The 25878-nt window shown below is 43.5% G+C and overlaps 1 protein-coding gene across 1 annotated transcript in view; it reads right to left on the reverse strand.

Moving 5' to 3' along the window:
* The window catches only part of LOC126441271 (probable cytochrome P450 49a1), a 133732-nt gene extending 108112 nt beyond the window's left edge, over positions 1 to 25620 (reverse strand). Inside the window, exons 1-5 of the mRNA XM_050090680.1 lie at positions 25445 to 25620; positions 19945 to 20092; positions 15151 to 15241; positions 5991 to 6234; positions 1293 to 1409 (exon numbers count right to left, since the gene is read on the reverse strand). Coding sequence (XP_049946637.1) covers positions 1293 to 1409; positions 5991 to 6234; positions 15151 to 15241; positions 19945 to 20092; positions 25445 to 25620 — 776 coding nt within the window. The remainder of the gene's footprint in view (positions 1 to 1292; positions 1410 to 5990; positions 6235 to 15150; positions 15242 to 19944; positions 20093 to 25444) is intronic.
* Positions 25621 to 25878: the final 258 nt, after the last annotated feature.

Consider the following 25878-nt stretch of genomic DNA (forward strand, 5'->3'; position numbering starts at 1 on the left):
ATAGGAAAAGAAATCCCCTGCTGTAGAGCTACACTATTGATGACAAACAGCTGGAGACAGCGTCTGCGGTGAAATATCTAGACGTAACTATCCAGAGCGACCTTAAGTGGAATGACCATATAAACCAGATAGTGGGAAAAGCAGGCACCAGACTGAGATTCATCGGAAGAATCTTAAGGAAATGTAACTCATCCACGAAAGAAGTGGCTTATTAGGCTCTTGTTCGCCGGATTCTTGAGTATTGTTCATCTATCTGGGATCCCTATCAGGTAGGACTGATAAAGGAGATAGAGAAGAGCCAACGAAGAGCGGCGCGTTTCGTCACGGGATCGTTTAGCTGGCGAGAGAGCGTTACGGAGACGCTAAACAAACTCCACTGGCAGACGTTACAAGAGAGGCGCTGTGCATCACGGAGAGATTTACTATTGAAGTTTCGGGCAACAGTTTTCAGAAGGAGCCAGACAACATATTACTTCCCCCCACATATATCTCGCGTATTGACCACGAGGGGAAAATTCGAGAAATTAGACCCAATACAGAGGCTTACCGACAATAATTCTTCCCGCGCACAATTTGCGAGTGGGGCAGGGTTGAAGGGATCAGATAGTGGTACCGAAAGTACCCTCCGCCACACACCATCAGGTGGCTTGCGGAGTATGGATGTATTATGTAGATGTAGATGTAGACACGGGGAAATAGCGATTTGTTGCTTTAATTTTAGACCGCCCATTTGAGGCCCTATAACATTACAAGTAAGGTAGGAAAAATTTAAATAAGATATTATGAGCTCAAGTAACAGAAAGAGCATTTAAATTTTTTATCATTTTCCGCAATTGACTATACTTCTGTCTCTCTCTGTCATGTACGTGCGTGTACGTTAACACATAAAGATTTATTTCAAAAAATGAAAAGAGATAAATATTTAATAGTAGGTGGCGGGAGGGGCAGTATACTGGTTACAGCGTCGGCTTCTGCCAATGGCGTTATTTGGATGCAGTGTGGAGGGACATGTAGTCGGTATTCGATTCTCCCAGGCGTAGTCAGGTTTCGTAATTTTGGAGCCACTATTACTCATTCAAGCATCTCCACTGTTGATCTAAGGAGATGAGTTCACACATCGGTGAAAAATGCCTGGCAGTGCCAGGTACTCGTAGTAAAGTACCCAGGCCACTTAGTTTAAGAGCGGAATTGCTTGACCCAGGCGCCGTTCGGATTTTCCTTCTGCAAGTGGATTTAATCGAAGCAGTTACATATCGACGAACGTGGGTGCAGGGAAGTGGGAGTGGGCCTACCTGTGCAAGAAGTCGTCAGCCACTTGCTGCAGCGCGGGCACGTAACGTCTGGCGGCTCCAGCCTCCAGCAGCGGCTGCTGCACCTGCGCCCGGAAGCGCTCCCACGGCTCTCCGTGCCTGCAACACACCGCCACCAGTTAACACCAACGCCGGTCGTGGAAGTCTACATACTTAACGCCTTTAGCATTCAGCCTCATGTTCAAAATGATACGGTTTTGTCTCAAATGTGAGCATTCTCGCTCATCATCCCATTTCTACTTTTAAAAGCAGTTCTCTGGCCATCGACTCTTACCAGAGAAACAGCTAAACACCACTAGTCTATGGTTTGGCTGAAGCTACGACTAATTTTCTCGCCTCACTTTCAGCTATAACCAGATCTGAAGATTCAATCATTCATCAGGGCAGATTCAAACGAACGTAAAATCGTTGTCCCAATTAAGAACCAAATTGGGTAATTAGTCGGAAGAAGTTTCATCCTCACAGGATGCCTGATTTTTTTAGTTTTGGGAATTAAAATCTTTTAATTTTTATTTTCATCTCGTACTGTCAACAATTTATATGGTTTTTACTTCGTTTGTGGGATTAGATCCCGCTTCATGAAGCAGGCAAAAAGAAATAAGAACGTCTCAAAAATGAGATCGACAGGAAATGCAAAATGGCTAAGCAGGGATGGCTAGAGGACAAATGAAAGGATGTAGGGGCTTATCTCACTAGGGGTAAGACAGATAATGCCCACAGGAAAATTAAAGAGACCTTTGGAGAAAAGAGAAGCACTTGTATGAATATCAAGAGCTCCGATGGACAACCAGTCCTAAGCAAAGAAGGGAAAGCAGAAAGGTGGAAGAAGTATATAGAGGGTTTATACAAGGGCGATGTACTTGAGGACAATATTATGGAAATGGAAGAGGATGTAGATGAAGATGAAATGGGAGATACGATACTGCGTGAAGAATTTGACAGAGCACTGAAATACCTGAGTCGAAACAAGGCCCCCGGAGTAGACAACATTCCATTAGAACTACTGACAGCCTTGGGAGAGCCAGTCCTGACAAAACTCTACCATCTAGTGAGCAAGGTGTATGAGACAGGCGAAATACCCTCAGACTTCAAGAAGAATATAATAATTCCAATCCCAAGGAAAGCAGGTGTTGACAGATGTGAAAATTACCGAACCATCAGTTTAATAAGTCACAGCTGCAAAATACTAACGCGAATTGTTTACTGACGAATGGAGAAACTGGTAGAAGCCGACCTCGGGGAAGGTCAACTCGGATTCCGTAGAAATGTTGGAACACGTGAGGCAATACTGACCCTACAACTTATCTTTGAAAATAGGAAAGGCAAAGCCACGTTTCTAGCATTTGTAGACTTAAAGAAAGCTTTTGACAATGTTGACTGCAATACTCTCTTTCAAATTTTGAAGGTGGCAGGGGTAAAATACAGGGAGCGAAAGGCTATTTACAGTTTGTACAGCAACCAGATGACAGTTATAAGAGTCGAGGGACATGAAAGGGAAGCAGTGGTTGGGAAGGGAGTGAGACATGGTTGTAGCCTCTCCCCGATGTTATTCAATCTGTATATTGAGCAAGCAGTAAAGGAAACAAAAGAAAAATTCGGCGTAGGTATTAAAATACATGGAGAAGAAATAAAAACTCTTAGGTTTGCCGATGACATTGTAATTCTGTCGGAGACAGCAGAGGACTTGGAAGAGCAGTTGAACGGAATAGACAGTGTCTTGAAAGAAGGATATAAGATGAACATCAACAAAAGCAAAACGAGGATAATGGAATGTAGTCAAATTAAACCAGGTGATACTGATGGAATTAAATTAGGAAATGAGACACTTAAAGTAGTAAAGGAGTTTTGCTATTTGGGGAGCACAATAACTGATGATGGTCGAAGTAGAGAAGATATAAAATGTAGACTGTCAATGGCAAGCAAAGCGTTTCTGAAAAAGAGAAATTTGTTAACGTCGAGTATAGATTTAAGTGTCAGGAAGTCGTTTCTGAAAGTATTTGTATGGAGTGTAGCCATGTATGGAAGTGAAACATGGACGATAAATAGTTTGGACAAGAAGAGAATAGAAGCTTTCGAAATGTGGTGCTACAGAGGAATGCTGAAGATTAGATGGGTAGATCACATAACTAATGAGGAGGTACTGAATAGAATTGGGGAGAAGAGGAGTTTGTGGCACAACTTGACTAGAAGGAGGGATCAGTTGTTAGGACATGTTCTGACAAGGGAACCTCCCCATCGCACCCCCCTCAGATTTAGTTATAAGTTGGCACAGTGGATAGGTCTTGATAAACAGAACACAGATCAATTGAGAAAACAGGAAGAAGTTGTGTGGAACTGTGAAAAAATAAGCAAAATATACAAACTGAGTAGTCCATGGGCGACATAAGCAACATTATGGACATCAGGAGCCGAGGAGCGCCGTGGTCCCGTGGTAGCATGAGCAGCTGCAGAACGAGAGGTCCTTGGTTCAAGTCTTCCCTCGAATGAAAATTTTACTTTCTTTATTTTTGCATAGTTATCTGTCCGTTCGTTCATTGACGTCTCTGTTCACTATGACAAGTTTAGTGTCTGTGTTTTGCGACCGCATCGCAGAACCGTTCGATTAGTAGACGAAAGGACTTGCCTCTCCAGTGGGAACCGAAAACATTTGATCGCAAGGTCATAGGTCAACCGATTCCTCCACAGGAAAACACATCTGATATATTCTATACGATACTGGTGACGGCATGTGCGTCACATGACGGGAATATGTTGTCGACCCACCTAACTTGTATACTTGGCGAATGGGTAAAAAGATTCTTCTACCTTGCCCGATTTAGGTTTTCTTGTGGATGTGATAATCACTCCCAAAAAAGTGATGAAAGCATAAGAGTTTGTCACATAAACTGATAATAAAAAATTAAACTTCTCTCTCGATGGAAGATTTGAACCAAGGACCGTTCGTTCCACAGCTGCTCACGTTACCACTAGACCACGGCGCTCCTGCGTTCCCAGTGTTCTTGATGTTGCATATCTTGCCATAAACTACTCAGTTTGTATATTTTGCTTATTTTATTACAGTTCCACACAACGTCTTCCTGTTTTCTCAATTGATCTGTGTTCTGTTTATCAAGGCCTATCCACTGTGCCAACTTATAACTAAATCTGAGAGGGGTGCGATGGGGAGGTTCCCTTGTGAGACATCAAGGGATCACCTATTCAGTACTGGAGGGCAGCGTGGAGGGTAAAAATCGTAGAGGGAGAGCAAGAGATGAATACAGTAAGCAGATTCAGAAGGATGTAGCCTGCAGTAGGTACTGGGAGATGAAGAGGCTTGCGCAGGATAGAGTATCATGGAGAGCTGCATCAAAACAGTCTCAGGACTGAAGACCACAACAACAACAACAATAACAACAACAATGGGATTAGATCAACAGAAACTTATGTGGAAGAATCTTTCAATTTTTTGGTGGATAAAGATATTGAAGTTAATGACGAAATGTGTTCTAATCAGTTTTCAAAGTTTAAAAAGAAAAAATACACAGCGACATCTGATGGTCAATCTGAACGAAGCCAGAAGAAATGGTACAAGTACATTGAGTCGTGCAGTAGTGAAGAACAATTTACTGAAGTAACTAAAATAGCGCAGTTCTCCTTGGCAATGCCAGTCCAAAGCGCTTGTTTTGAGAGTTTGTTCTCCTTAAAACACACGCAGCGGGCAAAGGAGAACATAGATTGACAACTGAATCTGTATAAGAGATTTCAATGGTAAAATTTAATTTGTATCAAATTTTATTTGTGTGAACAAATAGAACTTTTAAACAAGATTCACTCCACTGAAAAATTCACGTAAGACATTGGTTCTAAAGTAAAGAAAGTATACGTGATATGTATAATATCTTTCAGTGTTTCTTTTCATATGACATATAGCCATTTGAGAACATAAAATTCAACTAATAATTTTCCATTCGGCTCTCCTAATGGAATTAGTCCAGCTCTCAAAATGAAATTTTCACTCTGCAGCTGAGTGTGCGCTGTTATGAAACTTCCAGGCAGATTAAAACTGTGTGCCAAACCGAGACTCGAACTCGGGTCCTTTGACTTTCACAGGAGAGCTACCGTGAAATTTATAAGGTAGGAGACAAGGTACTGGCAGAAGTAAAGCTGTGAGAATGGGCCGTGAGTCGTGCTTGGTTAGCTCAGATGGTAGAGCACTTGCCCATGAAAGGCAAAGGTCCCGAGTTCGAGTCTTGGTCCGGCATACAGTTTTAATCTGCCAGGAAGTTTCAGTCCAAATCTCGATAGAAACTTCACAGACACTATTTTACGGCAATCGTAATTTCTTATTTAAAACAAAACAAAAGAAGCATCCCAGCCTAGTAACGATCATGTGGACCATGCGAAAGATAATAGGTATGGCAATCACACTTTTTTATTTAAAACAAAAGAAATGCATTCTAGTACCGCTATACATAATATGACGTCATCAGTGTTTAGCTTATCCTACCCTCTTAACGAGATCAGGACTAGAACTGTCCGAAAAACGTGTTGATAAATCCCTCTGAGGGTTTACTCGTTTTGGTGTTTCACAATATGGTAACGGTATTTTTAGGAAATAGACGTATCTGCAGGCTTCCTTGTGGAGCCGTGCCGTGCGCAGTGTGTCGGTCGGCTGACGCAATGGTATATTGCTGTACTCACACTCCGATGAGCCCCGGTGTCTCTCCGAAGAAGTGTTTGCGCATGCGCGCCTTGTAGTGCTGTATGGAGGGCATGGCGGGCCGATGGGGGCAGGCGTCCTCCCTGCGCAGCACGTGCGCCACCAGCCGCGCGTCGAACAGGAAGACCAGGTCTGGGTGGCCCACCAGCCCCGAGAAGCGCGCCAGCCGCCCGTGCCGGCCCAGCGATACCATCACCTCGTCCAGCCGCTCCACCGCGTACTGGCCTGCACAGGCACACCCACACGTCAGGCAGCTGGCAGCGTGTCCCCAACCACGACGCACCTCGTTAGAGGTGAGTTTGCTGGTCAGGAACAGAATCGCACCGGACAAAAAAATACTCACCCTCCGGAGATCTAATACCAACAGTGTCTGGATAGTGGCCTCAGTTCAAGAGACTCCAGATTTTCCTACTTATGTGCCATACACACTGATCAGTCAGCAAGAACGTTATAACCGCCTACCTAATAGCCGGTATGTACAGCTTTGTCACAGATAAAAGTGGCAACGCGTCTTGGAATCTACATCTACATACATATTCCGCAATCCACCATACGGTGTGTGGCGGAGGGTACCTCGTACCACAACTAGCATCTTCTCTCCCTGTTCCACTCTCAAACAGAACGAGGGAAAAATGACTGCCTATATGCCTCTGTACGAGCCCTAATGTCTCTTATCTTATCTTTGTGGTCTTTACGCTAAATTTAAGTTGGCGGCAGTAAAATTGTACTGCAGTCAGCCTCAAATGCTGGTTCTGTAAATTTCCTCAGTAGCGATTCAGGAAAGGAACGCCTCCTTTCCTCTACAGACTCCCATCCGAGTTCCTGAAGCATTTCCGTAACACTCGCGTGATGATCAAACAGACCAGTAACAAATCTAGCAGCCCGCCTCTGAATTGCTTCTATGTCCTCCCTCAATCCGACCTGATAGGGATCCCAAACGCTCGAGCAGTACTCAAGAATAGGTCGTATTAGTGTTTTATAAGCGGTCTCCTTTACAGATGAACCACATCTTCCAAAAATTCTACCAATGAACCGAAGACGACTATCCGCCTTCCCTGCAACTGCCATTACATGCTTGTCCCACTTCATATCGCTCTGCAATGTTACACCCAAATATTTAATCGACGTGGCTGTGTCAAGCGCTACACTACTAATGGAGTATTCAAACATTACGGGATTCTTTTTCCTGTTAATCTGCATTAATTTACATTTATCTATATTTAGAGTTAGCTGCCATTCTTTACACCAATCATGAAAGCAATGAGGCTTTGGTAGGTCATTGGAGGAAGCTGGCACCACATCTGCGCACGCAAGTCACCTAATTCCCGTAAATTCGGAGAGGGAGCAATGAGCTCTGATGCCACATTCAATCACACCCCAACTGTGTTTGATCGAGTTAAGATCTGGCGAGTCAAGGAGGCATCACATCAACTGGAACTCGCCACTGTGTTCCTCGAACCATTCCATCATACTCCCGGTATTGTGGCATGGCGCATTACCTTGTTGAAAAATGCCACTGCCATCAGGGAACATGATTGTCATGAAGGGGTGGACTTGGTGTGCAACCAGTGTACGATGCTCCCTGGCCGTCATGGTGCCTTGCACGAGCTCCACTGGTCCCACGGATGCCCACATGAATGTTCCCCAAAGCATAATGGAGCCATCACCCACTTCTCTCTATCCTGCAGTACAAGTGTTGAAGAACTGTTACCTTGGAGGATGACGGATTCGTGCCCTCCCATCGATATGATGAAGAAGATGTTGGGATTCATCAGACCATGTAACGCTCGGCTGCCGCGTCAGTGTCCAGTGCTGATGGTCGTGTGCATATTTCAGTTGTAGTAGCTGATATTGTGGTGTTAACATTGACACATGCATGGGTTGTTGGTTGCAGAGGCCCACCATTAGGAGTGTTCGGAACACTGTGTTCAGACATACTTGTGCTCTGCCCAGCATTAAAGTCTGATGTTAGTTTTGCACAGTTCGCCATCTGCCCTGCCTTACCGTTCTGCCCAGCCTTCAACGTCCAACATCTGTGATGACGGGTGAGCACCCAACCCCACGACGTCTGGATGTGATTTCACCTTTGTTTCGCCAAGTGTTGAAGACACTCACCACAGCACTCCCCGAACACCTGACAAGTCGTGTAGTTTTCGAAATGCTCGTGCCAAACCTCTGGGCCATCACAACCTGCCCCCAGTCAGACTCAGATAAATCGTGCGCCGTCTCCATTCTCCAGTCGGGCAGTACGCTCACTGGTACTACATGCACCGTGCATGCAACTGACTAGCAGTCACTCCAGTCCAGGTGACGCTGCTATCGCCTGGGTGGTTTTATATCGATAGTAGGTCGGTGGTCATAATGTTCTGGCTGATCAGAGTACAGCAGAAGCTGTTCGTTGGTCGCTAGATTCCACAGAGCTACGAAAGGGATATTGATTGCAGTGCTTCACCCACTGGTCCAAATAGTCCCAGACACATTCTTACAGTATTAAGATCGGATAATCGTTGTCCAGTCGATATACTATAGGGTGCCTGAGTGCTCACTGAACAGTTGTTGCTGTCTTGAGCGATGGGAGTGTCCACTGTGTCGTGATTATGACGACATAGTTGAGATACAGCCCTGCTTAGAAGGTGGCGTCAAGGCAGCTAACAGTATCCTCGTTGCGAACGAGAGAGCGCTAGAACCATCAAAGATGCCACAGCTAGCACCACGGGTATCCTCTACAGATCTGTGGCTCTGCGCTCGCATCATAATCGTCGACTCGTTCTCTCTTACTGAAGTATGCGGAAGGCTAGTCGTGATTATGTTAACATAGAATATGAGCACACGAATTGGTGTTGTAAAGTAGCGCTGACATGGTGAAATAACCGATTGTCGGGATCAGGTGGCCTTTAATGAATCTATGTTTTCTGAGACTGTGGAGAATGTAACACAAAAATTAACTGATACAAAGTACAAATTGGCATATGTGTTCCATTACAGGAGGAGTGATATCTGGAGTAAGTTGCACGCTATAATCCACCCTTCAGACGAAAACATAGTCCAGTGCAAACAAGATCATTGTATTCTTGTTTATTGCAGCTCCACCATGATAAAACATACGAACTGTGTCGAAAGAAAGCTGGTTGTAGAGCAATGTGATTGTTATACCCTTGCGACAAAAAAGCGTGCTGTTTCTGTGTTCAGTTGGTAAAGGCATCTTGCGTTTATGGGCTAACAATGAGCTGTGTAGCTTATCGTTCATTTCTTCAGTTTACTTTAATAATTAATCACCATTTGAGCTTGCACTTCATCCTCATGTCATGTTTTCTGGTACTGCCACTATACAGCCAATAACACATCAAAAGTTTGCATGTGTCGACGTAATTTTTAGATATTCTCTGAATAGATGTTAAATATTAAAACGAAATTACAGCAGTTCTAATGTTCTAATGTGTGTGAAATCTTATGGGACTTAATTGCTAAGGTCATCAGTCCCTAAGCTTACACACTACTTAACCTAAATTATCCTACGGACAAACACACACACACACATGCCCAAGGGAGGACTCGAAGCTCCTCCGGGAACAGCCGCACGGTCCATGACTACAGCGCCCAAGACCGCTCGGCTAATTACAGCAGTCTTCGAGAAAGTTTCATCTATATAAATGGATGCATAAACATAACAAAATTCACTGATATGTTACTTTCTACTGTCATTTAAGCAGCTCCGACGTTTTATGACATTCAAATTGCACTTTAGAATGGCTATAAAGCCTAAATCATGATTGTGTGAAATTACTGAATAAGCAATTTACAGTTTAATGGCGGAAATTTCTTTCAAAAAGTCGCTTATACTTTTGAAATAAGCATTGTAAACAACCAGCTGAAACAATACCTGTTTCCCGTTCACGAAACTATCATCACTGGAGGGAAAGCTGGACACTGACGGTTTCCACATATGCCGGCCGAAGTGGCCGTGCGGTTAAAGGCGCTGCAGTCTGGAACCGCAAGACCGCTACGGTCGCAGGTTCGAATCCTGCCTCGGGCATGGATGTTTGTGATGTCCTTAGGTTAGTTAGGTTTAAGTAGTTCTAAGTTCTAGGGGACTAATGACCTCAGTAGTTGAGTCCCATAGTTCTCAGAGCCATTTTTCCACATACATATCAATACAACTGTGCCTCAGTATACACTTAGGTGACAAAAGTCATGGGATAGCGATATGCGATAGCTGCAGTACGTCGTACACAAGGGATGAAAGGGCAGTGCATTTGTACTCAGGTGTCTATGACCGCACGACGGGAACTAACGGACTCTGAACACGGAATAGTAGCAGGAGCTAGAAGCATGGGAGATTCAGTTTCGAAAATCGTTAGGGAATTCAATATTTCGAGATCCTCAGTGTCAAGAATATGTCGAAAATACCAAATTTCTGGCACTGTCTCTCACCAAGGAGAAGGCAATGGCCTCCGTTAGGACAGTGCGGTGAAATTGGGCGTTAATTGGCTATGACAGCAGACGGCCGAAGAGAGTGCCTTTTCTAACAGTACGACATCGTCTGCAGCGCCTCTCCTGGGCTCGTGACCATATCGGCTGGACCCCAGACGAATGGAAAACCGTGGGCTGGTCAGATGAGTCTCGATTGCAGTTGGTTGGAGCTGATGGTAGGGTTCGAGTGTGGTGCAGACCCCACGAAGCCATGGACCCAAGTTGTCAACAGGGCGCTGTGCTAAATGGTGGTGGCTCCGTAATGATGTGGGCTGTGTTTATATGTAACGGACTGAGCCTTCTGGTCCAACTGAACCGACTGATGGTTATTTTCGGCTAGTGGGAGACCATTTTCAGTCGTTCATGACCTTGATGTTCCCAAACAACGTTGGAATTCTTATGGATGACAATGCACCATGTCACCGGGTCACAATTATTCGTAATTCGTTTGAAGACCATTCTGGATAAATCGAGAAAATGATTTGGCCCCCCAAATCGCCCGACATGAATCTCATCGAACATTTATCGGACATAATCGAGAGATCAGTTCATGCACAAAATGCTGCAGCGGTAACACTTTCGAAGTTACAAATGCCTATAAAAGTAGCATAGATCAATACTTCTGCAAGGACCCCCTCTCCCCCAACGACTTGCTGAACCGATGCCACGTCCGGTTGCTGCACTACGCAGGGCAAAACGAGGTCCGACACTTTATTAGGAAGTATCCCACGACTTTTGACACCTCAGCGTATTTTGAGGAATGTGGAAATTTGAGATCGGAAAGTAAAGAACATTGATTTTTTTTTAGTTGCGACGATACTACGATCGTAAAAGAAATGAGATTCTGAATGAAGGAGATATCCGGTTTAGGGTCTCCTGGATTTAAAAAAGGGTTTTTGCACAACATGTGTGGCAGAATATACGAGTATCTATCGACATTAGTACGTTAAATTATATGTTCTTCAGGTTATCTAGCCGGTCGTATGAGTTTACAACAAAGACACAGCTGTTTCGCTTGTAAAATTATGTAATTGCAATAGAACAATCTTGGATTCGGTGCTCTTTTCAAAACTATTTTACGTTTTTTAATTATTTAATGCAAAGAGAAGAGTATTCGCGTCACATGAAAATGCCCGGAGAGATTTTTCTTTTGCCTATTCTGAAACTTCCTTCTGCAGTGTATTTTCTTGTATTGTCAACATGTCTGAAATAGTGTAATTTGAATCATTGCTGGTATTATGGTTTCACTTAAAACTTCCATTACTAGACATCTGACCCAACGCGAGTGTTCGTGAGTTACCGTGCGTGGTCCGACATGAGAGAGTTTTCTACCACAACATATAGGCTGCAGAAGATCGTATAAAATAGTTATCAATCTGTACATAAGTAAATGGAATTACTTACGAATGTTTCTTTGTAATTCAGTTTTTCTTCTCGTAGTGTCAAGGATGGTTTTTAGGGATTTCGTTTTCTTGATGTAAAATGTGTCGTTAAAAGCTCATATTGTACAAACTGTAGTTGACAGTTACACTGAGATTTCTTGCAAAAGTTTCAGTCATAAGGGACATAGTTCCAAAAGAAGAGCCTCTTGTTTCGAGATTTTTAAGATTTTTACAGTTTGTGTTCTGTATGAATTTTCCAGATTTGTTCATTTTGGTGGTAAGATTTTTCTTAATTTTATGTGTTTCGTTAGCGTCATCTGATTAGAATTTTTTTAAACTCAAACTAATCAAGAATTATCTTAGGTCCACTCTGTCAGTTTTGTCAATCGGAAATAGTATAGCCAAAAGTATTGATTTGCATGACGCAACTTTAAGATTTGCAGCAGAAAAAGTTCAGAGGAAGCGGTTCTCAGCTAAGTGTTAAAATCACAAAGAAGATCTTTGGTTATCTGTAAAGCTTCTTAATAACCAACTAAACTGTGTTATGTATAAATATGCGTTTTAGGCCGATCTTTACATACTGTTTGTCGTGACAACTATGGTGTATCGTAATCGCAGTAATTAAATTCGAAAGCCCGCGTCAAATAGTACCGAAGTCAACCAACAGATTGCGACCACATACGAGGATGGCTCGGTACCAGCGCCTGAAACATTCAGTGTGAGCTTGGCCGTACTACGAAATGGATGTAAGCAGAGTGGAACAGCGAGCATACGTGAAAATTGCCTTTCTCGCTGTTAGAAATGCTACTCAGTGTCATGTGGAACTATGAGCAGTTGTGGGAAACAAGAGTATCACCTGTGGAAGTCATACTCATTCTGGCATATGACAGCCACGAGTTTCTGGAGTGTCACCCTGTTAGGGACAGCCACGCTGTCAATGTCCAATACTAGCACAACTTTCTGCTGAACCATCTTACATGTACACTTCAGCAAAAACGTTCGCCACTGCTGGATAATGCAATCATACTCCACAATAACACTACAGCCCTCGCCACAGGCGTCATCAACAACTGTGTACAGTGGTGGGGGTAGGAAATTCTCCACCACCTACCCCAATCACTGAATATCAATCCGTGCGATTTGAACTCAAAGCACAACGGTAGAAGCCATTGCGTGGGGACGCTTCGTAAACAGGGCGGATATCGTCACGAGATTTCAGCGACATGTGGCACACATTGATGGCAATGACAATGGCATTCAGCGCCTTCCCGGTGGCTGGCAATGCTGTGTGATGCACTTGGGGAGTATTCTCAAGGGCGTTAGTTGATTTTGATTCATTTTTGTTCGATTTGTACTCAGGCACAACAAGTTTACACAGAGTCCAATGTGTGTGTTTTATTGCAACCTTTGCCTTGACGTCCTGTACTGGAATCCTGTGTGTGTTCCACACATTGGTTCAATGCACATTGTGGAATTCCCATGTTGTCACAACATTGCAGGATATACTGCAGTTGCCATGACTTACAAGATGCGTCAATAAAGTATTGAGACAGATTTTCTTTGCAAGATGTGGCAACCTTGCAGGGTTGCATAGGCACAATATCTTTGACCTTGGCCTATAAGCTGCTTCTAGTCCAAGCGACACATTGATGCAACTGCCCAGTCGTGAGTTGTGCGTGTTTCCATCACGGAAATGGAACCGCATAATATTGCGCAACGGTATTCCATTTCTTTTTGCGTTAAATTGGGTGAAAACGCGACAACTTACAGTAAACTTCAGAAAGCTTTTGGAGAGGAGGTTATGTCAAGAGCTCGTGTTTTTCGTTGGCATAAAATGTTTAGTGAAGGCAGAACAAATGTTGAAAATGAAGACCGCAGTGGACGACCATTAACCTCACAGACGAATGGCAACTTGGCCAGGGTGCTTGAACTCGTAAGATCTGATCGAAGATTATCCGCGAAAATGATTGCAGAAGAACTGAACATCAATCGAGAAACGGTTCGTCTAATAATAACCAAAGATCTTGGTATGAGAAAGATTTGAGCAAAAATGGTCCCCAAAAATCTCACTCCACAACAGCGAGAAACACGGAAAAATGTGGCAGCCGAGATGTTAGAGCAAACGGAAATCAATCCATAATTGTGATGAAAGTTGGTTTTTCCAGTACGATCCAGTGACAAAACGCCAAAGTTCGCAATGCTGCTCAGAGGGATCACCCAGACCAAAAAAAGCTAGTGTGTCAAAGTTAAAAGTGAAATGCATGCTTGTGTGCTTCTTTGATTCCAAGGGAATTGTTCATAAAGAGTGGGTGCCTCCTGGACAAACAGCTAACCAATGTTACTACAAAGAAATTTTAGGAAGACTTCGTAAAAGAGTTCTTCGTGTGTGTGCCAAAATTGCTGATAATTGGATTCTGCATCACGATAATGCGCCATCCAAAACTGCACCGAGCGAGGTGGCGCAGTGGTTAGACACTGGACTCGCATTCGGAAGGACGACGGTTCAATCCCGCGTCCGGCCATCCTGATTTAGGTTTTCCGTGATTTCCCTAAATCACTCCAGGCAAATGCCGGGATGGTTCCTCTGAAAGGGCACGGCCGACTTCCTTCCCCATCCTTCCCTATTCCGATGAGACCGATGACCGCGCTGTCTGGTCTCCTTCCCCAAACCAACCAACCAACCAAACCAAAACTGCTCTGTCAGTGTAGCAATTTTTAACCTCAAAACAAATTTCAGTACTACCACAGCCACCATATTCGCCATTTCTACGTCCAAGAGTCAAAACGGCGGTCAAGGGACACCATTTTCAAACAACACAAGATGTCCGAAAAGCTGTGACGAGGGTTTTGCAGAATATTACTGAAGATGAGTTCCAGAAATGTTACCATCAATGGCAGAATCGCTGGAAAAAGTGTGTGCAATCAGAAAGGAACTGCTTTGAAGGAGACAACACTAAACTTGAGTAAAACGGTAAGCAACCTTTTTTTTTCTTCACATCAGTCTCATTACTTTGTCGCACCTCGTTTGCAAGAAACCTCGTATTTACTTGTTTCGATTCTTAAAAAGGTTTATAAAATTGTTAACATTATACTTTGCTGACTCAAGCACTTGTGTCTGAAAGTTGCTCCACCCAAAAAAATTATTTGATGTTTGTGTGGGATTAGTGGGGGTAAGGGGGGAGGTGACAAGTTAAAACTCTGCACCGGGTGCCAAGCTACCGAGCCTCGTCCCGTGATAGGACGACTCAGGACTGGAGTGGGTGGGCTGCCTGTAGCTGCCGCGGCTTACCGACGAGCGGCAGGAAGCGCCAGGCGTTTCCGACGAGCGGCAGCGCGCGCGGCCCCGGGATCTGCGCGAAGGGCCGCGCGCCGCCGCCCAGCTGCGCGCTCACCGCCCCCGCCGCCCCCACCACCGCCTGCGCCGACGCTCTGGAGCTCATGCCGACGCGCCGAGACGCTCGCAGGCACAACCCGGCTCTGCCGACGAGTACAGCCGCCTCGCTAGGTTGCGTCCTTCCTCCACTCACGTGGCACTTATCCTGTGAAGAAACGGTGAACAGTGTCCTTAAAAGTATCACTGACTGGTTTTCTGCGAATGGTCTCACCCTCAAATTTAAAAAGACGTAACGTATTCAGTTCTGTATATCTACCGGTAATATGCCAATGGTAACACATGACAATGAAATAATAAATACGGTAGAATTATCAAGATTCTTAGGTATCCTTACTGATGTCAACATAAACTGGAAAAAGCGCTTTTTGGAACTCCTAAAACAACTTCGTTCAGCCACATTTGCACTTAGAATCATTGCAAATCTTGGGGAGAGACAAACCCAGTAAATTACATATTTTGCATATGTCAGTAGTGTCATAATGGGATAATGTTCTGAGGTAACTCATATTTTAGAAAGAAAGTCTTCATTGCTCGAATATATGCTGTAAGAATAATATGTGGCGCTCATCCGCGATCATCTTGCAGACATATGTTTAAGTAGTTGGTCATTCTGACTATTGATTCACAGTATATTTATTCCCTCGTGAAGTTTGTTGTAAATAATCCACTACAGTTCAAAGGAACAATGATGTACATAATTACAATATCAGAAGGAAAAATGACATTCATTGGTCTACGTTGAGATTGTCTTTAGCTCCAAAAGGGGTGCACAAAGCTGCATCAAAACTTTGTGATCACTTACGCAATGATTTAAAATCACTGACAGACAGGAAAGTAAAATTCGAAAACAAACTGAAAAAGTTTCATCTTGACAACTCCTTCTATTCCGTAGAAGAATTTCTATCATTGTAAAACATGGTCTGTAGGAATTACTACCTGCCGTATGTAAGTAGGCTGTTTAGGTTTTTATGTTGGTAATGCCACGTAGCGCTCTGTATGAAAATCACTGGCTATACTGTGTGCAGTCTGTGGCTGGTTGGCATTGTTGAAATATTCTGTATTGTAGTGTTGGGCAGCTGGATGTGAACAGCTCGTAGTGTTGCGCAGATGGACGTGAACCGCCAGCAGTGGTGGATGTGGGGAGTGAGATGGTGTTTTGAGAGTGGATGATCTGGATGTGTGTCCATCAGAGAGAGTAAATTTGTAAGACTGGATGTCTTGAACTGATACATATATTATGACTTTTGAACACTATTAAGGTAAATACATTGTTTGTTCTCTATCAAAATCATTCATTTGTTAACTGTGCCTATCAGTAGTTAGTGCCTTCAGTAGTTAGAATCTTTTATTTAGCTGGCAGCATTGGGGCTCGCTGTATTACAGTAGTTCGAGTAATGAAGATTTTTGTGAGGTAGCCTAAGTGATTCATGAAAGGTATAGGTTATTGTTAGTCAGGGCCATTCTTTTGTAGGGATTATTGAAAGTCAGATTGCGTTGCGCTAAAAATATTGTGTGTCAGTTTAGTGATGATCAGAATAAGTAAAGAGAGAAATGTCTGAGTACGTTCAGTTTTGCTCAGCTGTTTGAAAATCAAATAACGTAAGGGGTTTACCAGCACAGTAATTCATTAATTTTTCTAAGAGGACGTTTCACATACAGGTGCATGGCGGAGGTGTCCAGTGACCAAACGAATGGACATTTCTGGCTTATGTTTGTCACGAGCAGCAAGTACAAAGAAATATTCCTGCTGGCCAAGTAGTCGGCTCTTGTCCACAACCGTATGGGACAAGTCCCAGTGGTGGCCGTCACAGCATCCTCTGGGTTGTTGAATAGTGAACTAATACTCAGCATGTGTTTGGCAACCCTCGTGGTCGTGTGTGTTGTGATTATTCTCTGAATTTTACTTGGATATTTGAGAAGATTCAATATGATAGATGTTTGCACTGGGTGGTTATTCCCTTGATGTAAATTGTTCGGTTGATTGCTTGGTGACAGCCCCTCTGACCTCTGAGCGTTTGGTACAGTGAGTGTGTGGATGCCAGGTGTTGGACATGCAGCTACCAGCATGGCTGGAGCTGGTGCAGCTCTCTCCCAGATGGCACGTGCACAGCTACCCACCTATTGACAGCCAGTGTGTGGATCAAGATTGTGAGTGTGTGTATGTTCAGAAGGAATTAACTAGCAATACACGACCTCTGGCCTAGGGTGCTGCGTGTGGACATTGGAACATAAGCACTTGGGATGTATGGGTCTTTCAGTGATCTCTGACGTCTAACCGTGGCGACTACAACTATGGAATGGAATGTGGTTTAAGTGTGTGATTTTTACTGCTTCTGAATACAGTCCAGTGGACTCTGTTTTACATTGGAAAGGTGGAAGTTGTATTCGTTGTTGTTACTGTACTGTCATGTGGTAGACCCTTCCTCTTCCTCCCATCTTTGTCCTGGTGTAGCCGTGAGACCAACTTAGGGATCACACAGTGCTTTAAAAACCCAATTGCAACATCAAATACCCGAATAATCAATTTATTTTTGCATGTAGTGGTGTTGCATGAACACACAACAGTCCAACCCCTCCGCAGATTGTTTAAGGACAATAGCATGCAACTGTTTTGAAACTTGTAATTTTCAGCTACCTCCAGCATATGGACTTCCTACCAAATGAGCTAACTGTGCCAGTGTCCACCAATAGGAGGCAAGGGAAATAAAGTATCGAAGAGGGAAGAGTAGGGTTTGGAAACCAAGCAGTTGCAGAATCAAATCCCACCAAATATTCCAGCCCTTTTATCCACCTATAGAAAGGCAGGGAAAACCATCCCACACAGAGAGTATCAAGTTAATTAATTAGTCACTCAAGCTGATAGAGTGAGGGAATATTTCCAAGACGTCCACAGCCTTGCATTTTCTGAAAGGCTGGGGATTTGCCAGATATCTGCTGCTTTGTTCAGGACAAAGGAGGGGTTAGTATGGCACTTGACAGACGCTACCTACTCCTTGTCGAATGTCTTAGTTCCATCTGCTACAGGTTTCTACAGCAGTAGAAGTGTGAGAACGAAGGGATATACCGACTACCAGCGCCTTGTCTGCATTAGCTATGAGGGAGGGGGGAAGGGAGGGGGATGGAATCGAAGACAGTTTGGGACGGCATTTTTGTCTATGTGTTTTTGCAGACATTGGTTCACATAAACAGGAAGTAACCACTTGAGACAGAGAGAGAGAGAGAGAGAGAGAGGGGGGGGGGATATATAGATTCAGGAAGTGAGTCTGGTATAAAATTTCAAAGTCATGCTGCTTCCTGATGCTTTATTTTCGGAGGATTAGCGGTGTCCAGCAGTTGCAGTGGTCCCTGGCCAGTGGCATGCATGGTGTGATGTGATCGGCCTGGCAGTCTGATATGATTGCTCCACCAGATATGTTTAGCGCTATCTGTGACAGCGTAATTACTTGTGGTGAGTGTATCACGACAGTATTCCTTACATGATCAGAACAAAAAAGCATCTCACTTGTTTAATATTCCATAATGCCTAGCAACCACAAAGTTTTTAAATAAACATTATTCCATACACTGCAGTCAATTTCCTGACAAATTATTTAAATAAATGAACTATATCCTGTACTCTGCTTTGTATCCCATAAATTACGTAAATAAACGGTAGTGCACACATTGGCTAACCTAACACAAATTGTTTAACATAGAACAGGATAGGTTTGGGATACGATCAGGATAGATCTCTTAGGTGGATCCACTGCAGTGTAATTATGTAATTAGGACATGTAGTTACTGAATGTGAGCCTTTCCCACCAATCGAAAGAGAGATCCCTCCCCTGCAAATTGAATTTTATAAATAAACAATATATCCTCTGTTGTGTAATTGACTTTGATTTCAATTTCGTATTGTGAGATCCTTCCTTTCCAGCAGAGGTTGAGTCTTTCTCCCACCAGGTTCGATATGGGGAGGGGAGAGGTGGAGTGGGGTAGGGGAGGGGTGGAGTGGTGTAGGGGAGGGGAGTACTTGGGGATTTCTCAGAGGGTGAGGGGATAATTAATTTATCAATTTAATTAATTTGTCAAGGAATTTGATATGAAAAGTGTGCTTGTATCGGCGAATGAGAGGTTTGGGGATTTTACAGAGGGCTGAGGGAGGGCAAGGTTGAGGGGAGAAGGTTGAAGATTTCTCAGAAGAATGGATTATCCCCAGGTTGAAGATTTCTCAGAAGAATGGATTATCCCTATGGGGTCATAAATCAACCTGTAGGGGGTCAGAAATCAATTAGCATAACAATAGCTTAAGGGGAGTAGGAGGGAGCTATAAATCAATCAAGGTTGCCCTGAAGTAGGCAAACTACAATGTAGTGATTAAATGCTGAACCTAAACTGCACTTAGTAAAATTGCAGTCAAGTATTAAATAGTTTATATTTTTATCAAATTTTAAGGTTGTATATTATCACTGTGCAACAATGAAAATGTGAATCGAATGAAAATAGCCATTTCCTATCAATTCCAATGTGCTGATCGTGAATATCACAAAGACAATTTAAAATTAGCTTTAGTTTCCATTTACACTCTTCTATTATGGTGAGATAATTATATATGGATTTTTATGTTAAGTTTAAAATCAAATATTATAATGGTTTGTCAAAGTCATAATAACTAGTAGCAATGGATTGTATTATTGTCCCTGGTTTTACTTGGATGCAAATTTTTGGATATGAACATTTTGATACCAATTTTAGTGATCTTTTTGTCTCCCTCAACTCCAGTGACTTTATTAGTGCATGTAATAATTTTTGCACATTTGTTTTCAGATTAACTACCAGTTGTTCAAGTTGACTGCTACTGAAGTGAACAAAAATGCCATGAGTTTGTGTTAACAGTGCTGACACATTTTGCTGTGAGTGTGGGGAAGTGACATTTGCTTCACAAAAGCAGTAAATAACTCATTTGATAAAAAAAGCTTACAGTCGTTATTTTGGGTGAAAAATAGGTTATCAGGATAGACCCTGGGCTCCACATGTGACTGCAACACTTTTGCCAGTAACCTCAGGAATTGGATGCATGGGAAAGGAAGTTCAACGCTCTTTGCAGTGCCCATGATCTGCCGTGAGCCAATTAACCATGTCAGTGACTGCTACATTTGTATGGTTTCTCCTATCAAGCAGGGAATATCTAAGAAGAAGAAGCGGACAGTGATCTATCCTAACATTCCATCTGCCATACGTCTAGTTTTTACACAGGGAAGGATTGCCAATACCGTAACTATCGACAGAGCACGAGATTACTTCTGATGGGGTTCTGAATGTCCTGAACGACGTACATCACAAGATCCAGAGTCTCTTCGAAATATATCATCCACTGATGGTCCACAAAAATTGTCTCAAAATGAGTTAAGTGATCTCATTAGAGATTTGGAGCTCTGTAAAGCTAAGGTTGAGATTTTAGCATCAAGATTGCAGCAGCACAATTTTCTGGAAAGCAATGTAAATGTTTCATTCTACCGCAAAAGAGAGCTACAATTCACTCCTTTTTTAACATTCAAGATAGTCTTGTGGCATGTGTAGACATAAATGGTCTTATGAAGGCTCTCAGAATTAATTTCAACCCTGATGAGTGGAGACTCTTTATTGATTCGTCAAAGTTGTGCTTAAAAGCGGTGCTTTTACATATTCGTAATGAACTTCCTTCTATTCCTGTTAGGCATAGTGTGCATATGAAAAAGTCATACCAAAACTTGAAAATTTTACTAGAAACCATCAAGTATAATGAATCTCAATGGCAGATTTGTGTTGACTTGAAAGTGGTTGCACTGCTATTAGGTATGCAGTTAGGGTATACTAAATGTTGCTGCTCTCTCTGTGAAGGGGTAACAGAGCTCGTGCATCTCATTACAGTAAACATGAATAGCCCACCAGAAAATCTCTTCAACCAGGTGTAAAGAACATTAAGAGTGAACCTCTAGTAGACCCTAAAAAGAATCTGCTCCCACCCTTGCACATCAAATTGGGTCTCATGAAAAGCTTTGTTAAGGGACTGAACAAAGATGGTGACACATTTAAGTTCTTAAGGCAAAAATTCCCTTACTTAAGTGACGCCACAGTAAAGGACGCCACCTTTGTAGGCCCACAGATTCGAGGGCTTTTTAGAGACCATACTTTTGATGGTATCATACAAGGTGATGAGAAGCACACATGGGAATGTTTTTAAGACAGTATGTTTACAGTTCTTCGGGACCAAACGAGAAATAAATTACAAGGTGATTGTAGATAACATGTTGTCATCTTATGAAAAACTTGGTTGCAACATGTCATTGACAATGCATTTCTTACATAGTCATTTTGACTTCTTCCCCAAAGATTCAGGTGCAGTAAGTGATGAACATGGGGAGCGATTTCATCAATATATTGCCAGATTTGAAAAGTATGCCAGAAAGTGGAGCTCTATTATTTTAGCAGATTACTGCTGGATTGTCATAAGGGATGTTCCAAAGTATTTGTATAAATGTCAAGCCAAACGAAAACGGTCATCTTCTGAATTTATCTCTGAACAAAATATGTATTTGTATATACTGTACATATGGATATTTAACATTTGTAATCCTTTATATACATTTGTGACCAGTTCATTTGTATATTTCCTTTTCTGCTTTACATAGTTCTGGTACAAAGTAGACTTACAAAGTATTTTCATTCATGTAATATTATCTTCATTTTTTTCTTAATATTATACGTTTGTGCTTTGAGAATGGCACTGAAATTTATCAATGAATAACAGATAACATAAATCAAGTAATTATTCACTTAAAATTTGTTGTGCTGAATCTTGGAACATGAATGCATATTTAGTTAGTGAGGTATTTATGCAAAAATGTAGATTACATTATTTAAAAAACTAGAGCTAAATATTTATGAAGATGATGATTTTGTATCATTTTGTATTGGAATAAAAATAACTGACTGAAAATCATGCAATTCACACTCTTTCACTTCAAATTTATTGTTTAGTGTTATTTGAGATATACTCATTTTTAAAAATTCTGTAATAAAATTTTTAAATTTTTTAAGCTCTCTATAGTATCACTTTTCTCCATTCCTGGTATTTCTATTTCATGTTTTATTAATAACGATTGATGTTTCAAGTATTACCCATAAACCTTGTGACCAGACTACAGATTTTTACTGCAGTCTGTTAACCTAGTAATCACCTCTCAATGAGTCAGTAGTAGTAGCGTATCGACAGCTGCAAATAGCAATTGTAAATTTGTTGTGCTGAATCTTGGAACATGATGCATATTTAGTTAATGAGGTATTTATGCAAAAATGTAGATTACATTTCCACTTCGATGCCTGAAATAGTGCTAGTGATGTGGGTCAAAAACGCCTCCAAATCATGAACGTCATATTGTTTGTACTGGTAGATGTGGCTAAAATGTTTCACAAAGCCAGCCGCAATACCAGCCTGGTTGGTGGCCCGTTGCCCCCCACGAGTGACAAGCTCCAAGACCAAATGTTGCCTGTGGTGCTTCCTTTCAATCACAATCTGGTGCATTGAGGAGTCTCCCTGCCAAGCCATATCTTGACAGTGAGACCTGAGGACCACTGCCTGCAATCTGCGATGGGTCAGCGCAATTATGTCAGCCTTTATTCTGTTGTGATTCAACTTAATAACTGGAGAGGGTGGTTGCATATCAAGGTCACGAAGCATAGTGAAGCAGAAGTCTGCTGTATGGCAGTTCCGTGCAGACACTTCCCTACCACACTGCATCAAGACTCGCCGCATCGCAGGCTTGGTGCAGTACAGCCACCGAGCCATCATTGTCATATATACTGGACACCGGCGTTCGCACACTGTCCAAACCTCCGCTACACGCTGCCAGCAGACAGAATTGGTAAGGTGTGTGGTGTTTAATTTATATGGCACGCGACTGCACCACACCACCTTCTGTGCGAGGAGGATGGTGCCGACGTATGCACAGTGGTTCAAAAAATGTTCAGATGTGTGTGAAATCTTATGGGGCTTAACTGCTAAGGTCATCAGTCCCTAAGCTTACATGCTACTTAACCTAAATTATCCTAAGCACAAACACACACACCCATGCCCGAGGGAGGACTCGAACCTCCGCCGGGACCAGCCGCACAGTCCATGACTGCAGCGCCCCTGACCGCTCGGCTAATCCCGCGCTACTATGCACAGTTGTCTGAGAACGCCAAGGGGCAACGCTAAGCATCGATAAGACCCTGGAAGACGTAAATCGAGGTGACCCGCAGAGTGACCTGTCTGATATGTACAGTCTTGTGCATCACCATGGCGAATCTCCCACGTGTCACGCAGGGAAAGGTCTCGGACGACAAAACGCTTTCCCTGGCAGGAGTTGACGTGTTGTTGTTGGCCGTTACAATGTAAAACACAACTGAAGTCACCGCCAAGCAAAGTTCATAGCGGCCAAGAAAGGGCGGAGTGGTCTTCTCAGAGTAAAATTTAGCTCTGTCCCTTCTATGGCCAGAGCCGGACAGGGCATACGTATATACACTACTGGCCATTAAAATTGCTACACCAAGAAGAAATGCAGATGATAAACGGGTATTCATTCGACAAATATATTGTACTAGAACTGACATGTGATTACATTTTCACGCAATTTGGGTGCATAGATCCTGAGAAATCAGTACCCAGAACAACCACCTCTGGTCGTAATAACGGCCTTGATGCGCCTGGACATTGTATCAAACAGAGCTTGGATGGCGTGTACAGGTACAGCTGCTCATGCAGCTTCAACACAATACCACAGTTCATCAAGGGTAGTGACTGGCGTATTGTGACGAGCCATTGCTCGGCCACCATTGACCAGACGTTTTCAATTGGTGAGAGATCTGGGAATGTGCTGGCCAGGGCAGCAGTCGAACATTTCCTGTATCCAGAAAGGCCCGTACAGGAGCTGCAACATGCGGTCGTGCATTATCCTGCTGAAATGTAGGGTTTCGCAGGGATCGAATGAAGGGTAGAGCCATCGGTCGTAACACATCTGAAATGTAACCTCCACTGTTCAAAGTGCCGTCAATGCGAACAAGAGGTGACCGAGACATTTAACCAATGGCACCCCATACCATCACGCTGAGTGATACGCCAGTGTGGCGGTGACGAATACATGCTTCCAATGTGCGTTCACCGCGATGTCGCCAAACACGGATGCGACCATCATGGTGCTGTTAACAGAACCTGGATTCATGGGAAAAAAATGGCATTTTGCCATTCGTGCACCCAGGTTCGTCGTTGAGTACACCGTTGCAGGCGCTCCTGTCTGTGATGCAGCGTCAAGGGTAACCGCAGCCATGGTCTCCGAGCTGATATTCCATGCTGCTGCAAACGTCGTCGAAATGTTCGTGCAGATGGTTGTTGTCTTGCAAACGTCCCCACCTGTTGACACAGGGATCGAGACGTGGCTGCACGATCCTTTACAGCGATGTGGATAAAATCCCTGTCATCTCAACATCTAGTGATACGAGGCCGTTGGGATCCAGCACGGCGTTCCGTATTATCTTCCTGAACCCAACGATTCCATATTCTGCTAACAGTCATTGGATCTCGACCAACGCGAGCAGCAATGTCGCGATACGATAAACCGCAATCGCGATAGGCTAGAATCCGAACTTCATCATAGTCGGAAACGTGATGGTACGCATTTCTCCTACTTACACGACGCATTACAACAACGTTTCACCAGGCAACGCCGGTCAACTGCTGTTTGTGTATGAGAAATCGGTTGGAGACTTTCCTCATGTCAGCACGTTGTAGGTGTCGCCACCGGCGCCAACCTTGTGTGAATGCTCTGAAAAGCTAATCATTTGCATATCACGGCTTCTTCTTCCTGTCGGTTAAATTTCGCGTCTGTAGCACGTCATCTTCGTGGTGCAGCAATTTTAATGGCCAGTAGTGTACAATGGGAGTGCCCATAATGGCAAATGCCATATCACTCGCAAATGGCAGGTACATGACGTCTTCAACTGATACGCCCTCACGAACGCCACTCTGCGTCCAAGGTCGTCACCAGGAGAGGCGTAAGAGGTGTAATCGGCCACATCCGGCAGGGCGGCGAAATGCATCTCGTGGAGCAGCGTGACGTCAATGTCGGAAGGCCAAATCATTTCCCGCAGAAGGTGAAGGTATTATGTTGTTACGATTGAAGCTGTGGCCCGCCATGTGGAGGAATCTCGCCGATAGCCAACAGAAGGGTCAGCCGACAGCGCCGCTCGCAGGGTGTCCCTGGAATCCACAGCTGCTAGCGCAGGCACGCGCGCGGGGTCCGATGCTTCCTCGACGAGGTCGCTCCATGCCGATGTCGTCGGCGCCTCAGATTTGTCCATACTATCCATCGCAAGCACTGCCTATGGTGGTAGGCTTCGCTCTTGTCACTGCTTGACCGTCTCGAAGTAACATCGCAGTCCTCATCGTCTTCAGATGTCACCAAGGTGTCATCAGGGCTATCGGTCACTGAATCACAGATGGAATGTGAGGCGTCCCGGTCAGAGGTCGTGCAACACCGCTGCTTGAGCTTCTTTGGTGATCGCTGCTTGCTTCATTATCGGAAGACAGGAGAGATTCCCGAAGTTCCGGCACAAAAGCCGTCGTAG

The sequence above is a fragment of the Schistocerca serialis genome, chromosome 1 (genome assembly GCF_023864345.2).
Source record: "Schistocerca serialis cubense isolate TAMUIC-IGC-003099 chromosome 1, iqSchSeri2.2, whole genome shotgun sequence".
Classification (NCBI taxonomy): domain Eukaryota; kingdom Metazoa; phylum Arthropoda; class Insecta; order Orthoptera; family Acrididae; genus Schistocerca; species Schistocerca serialis.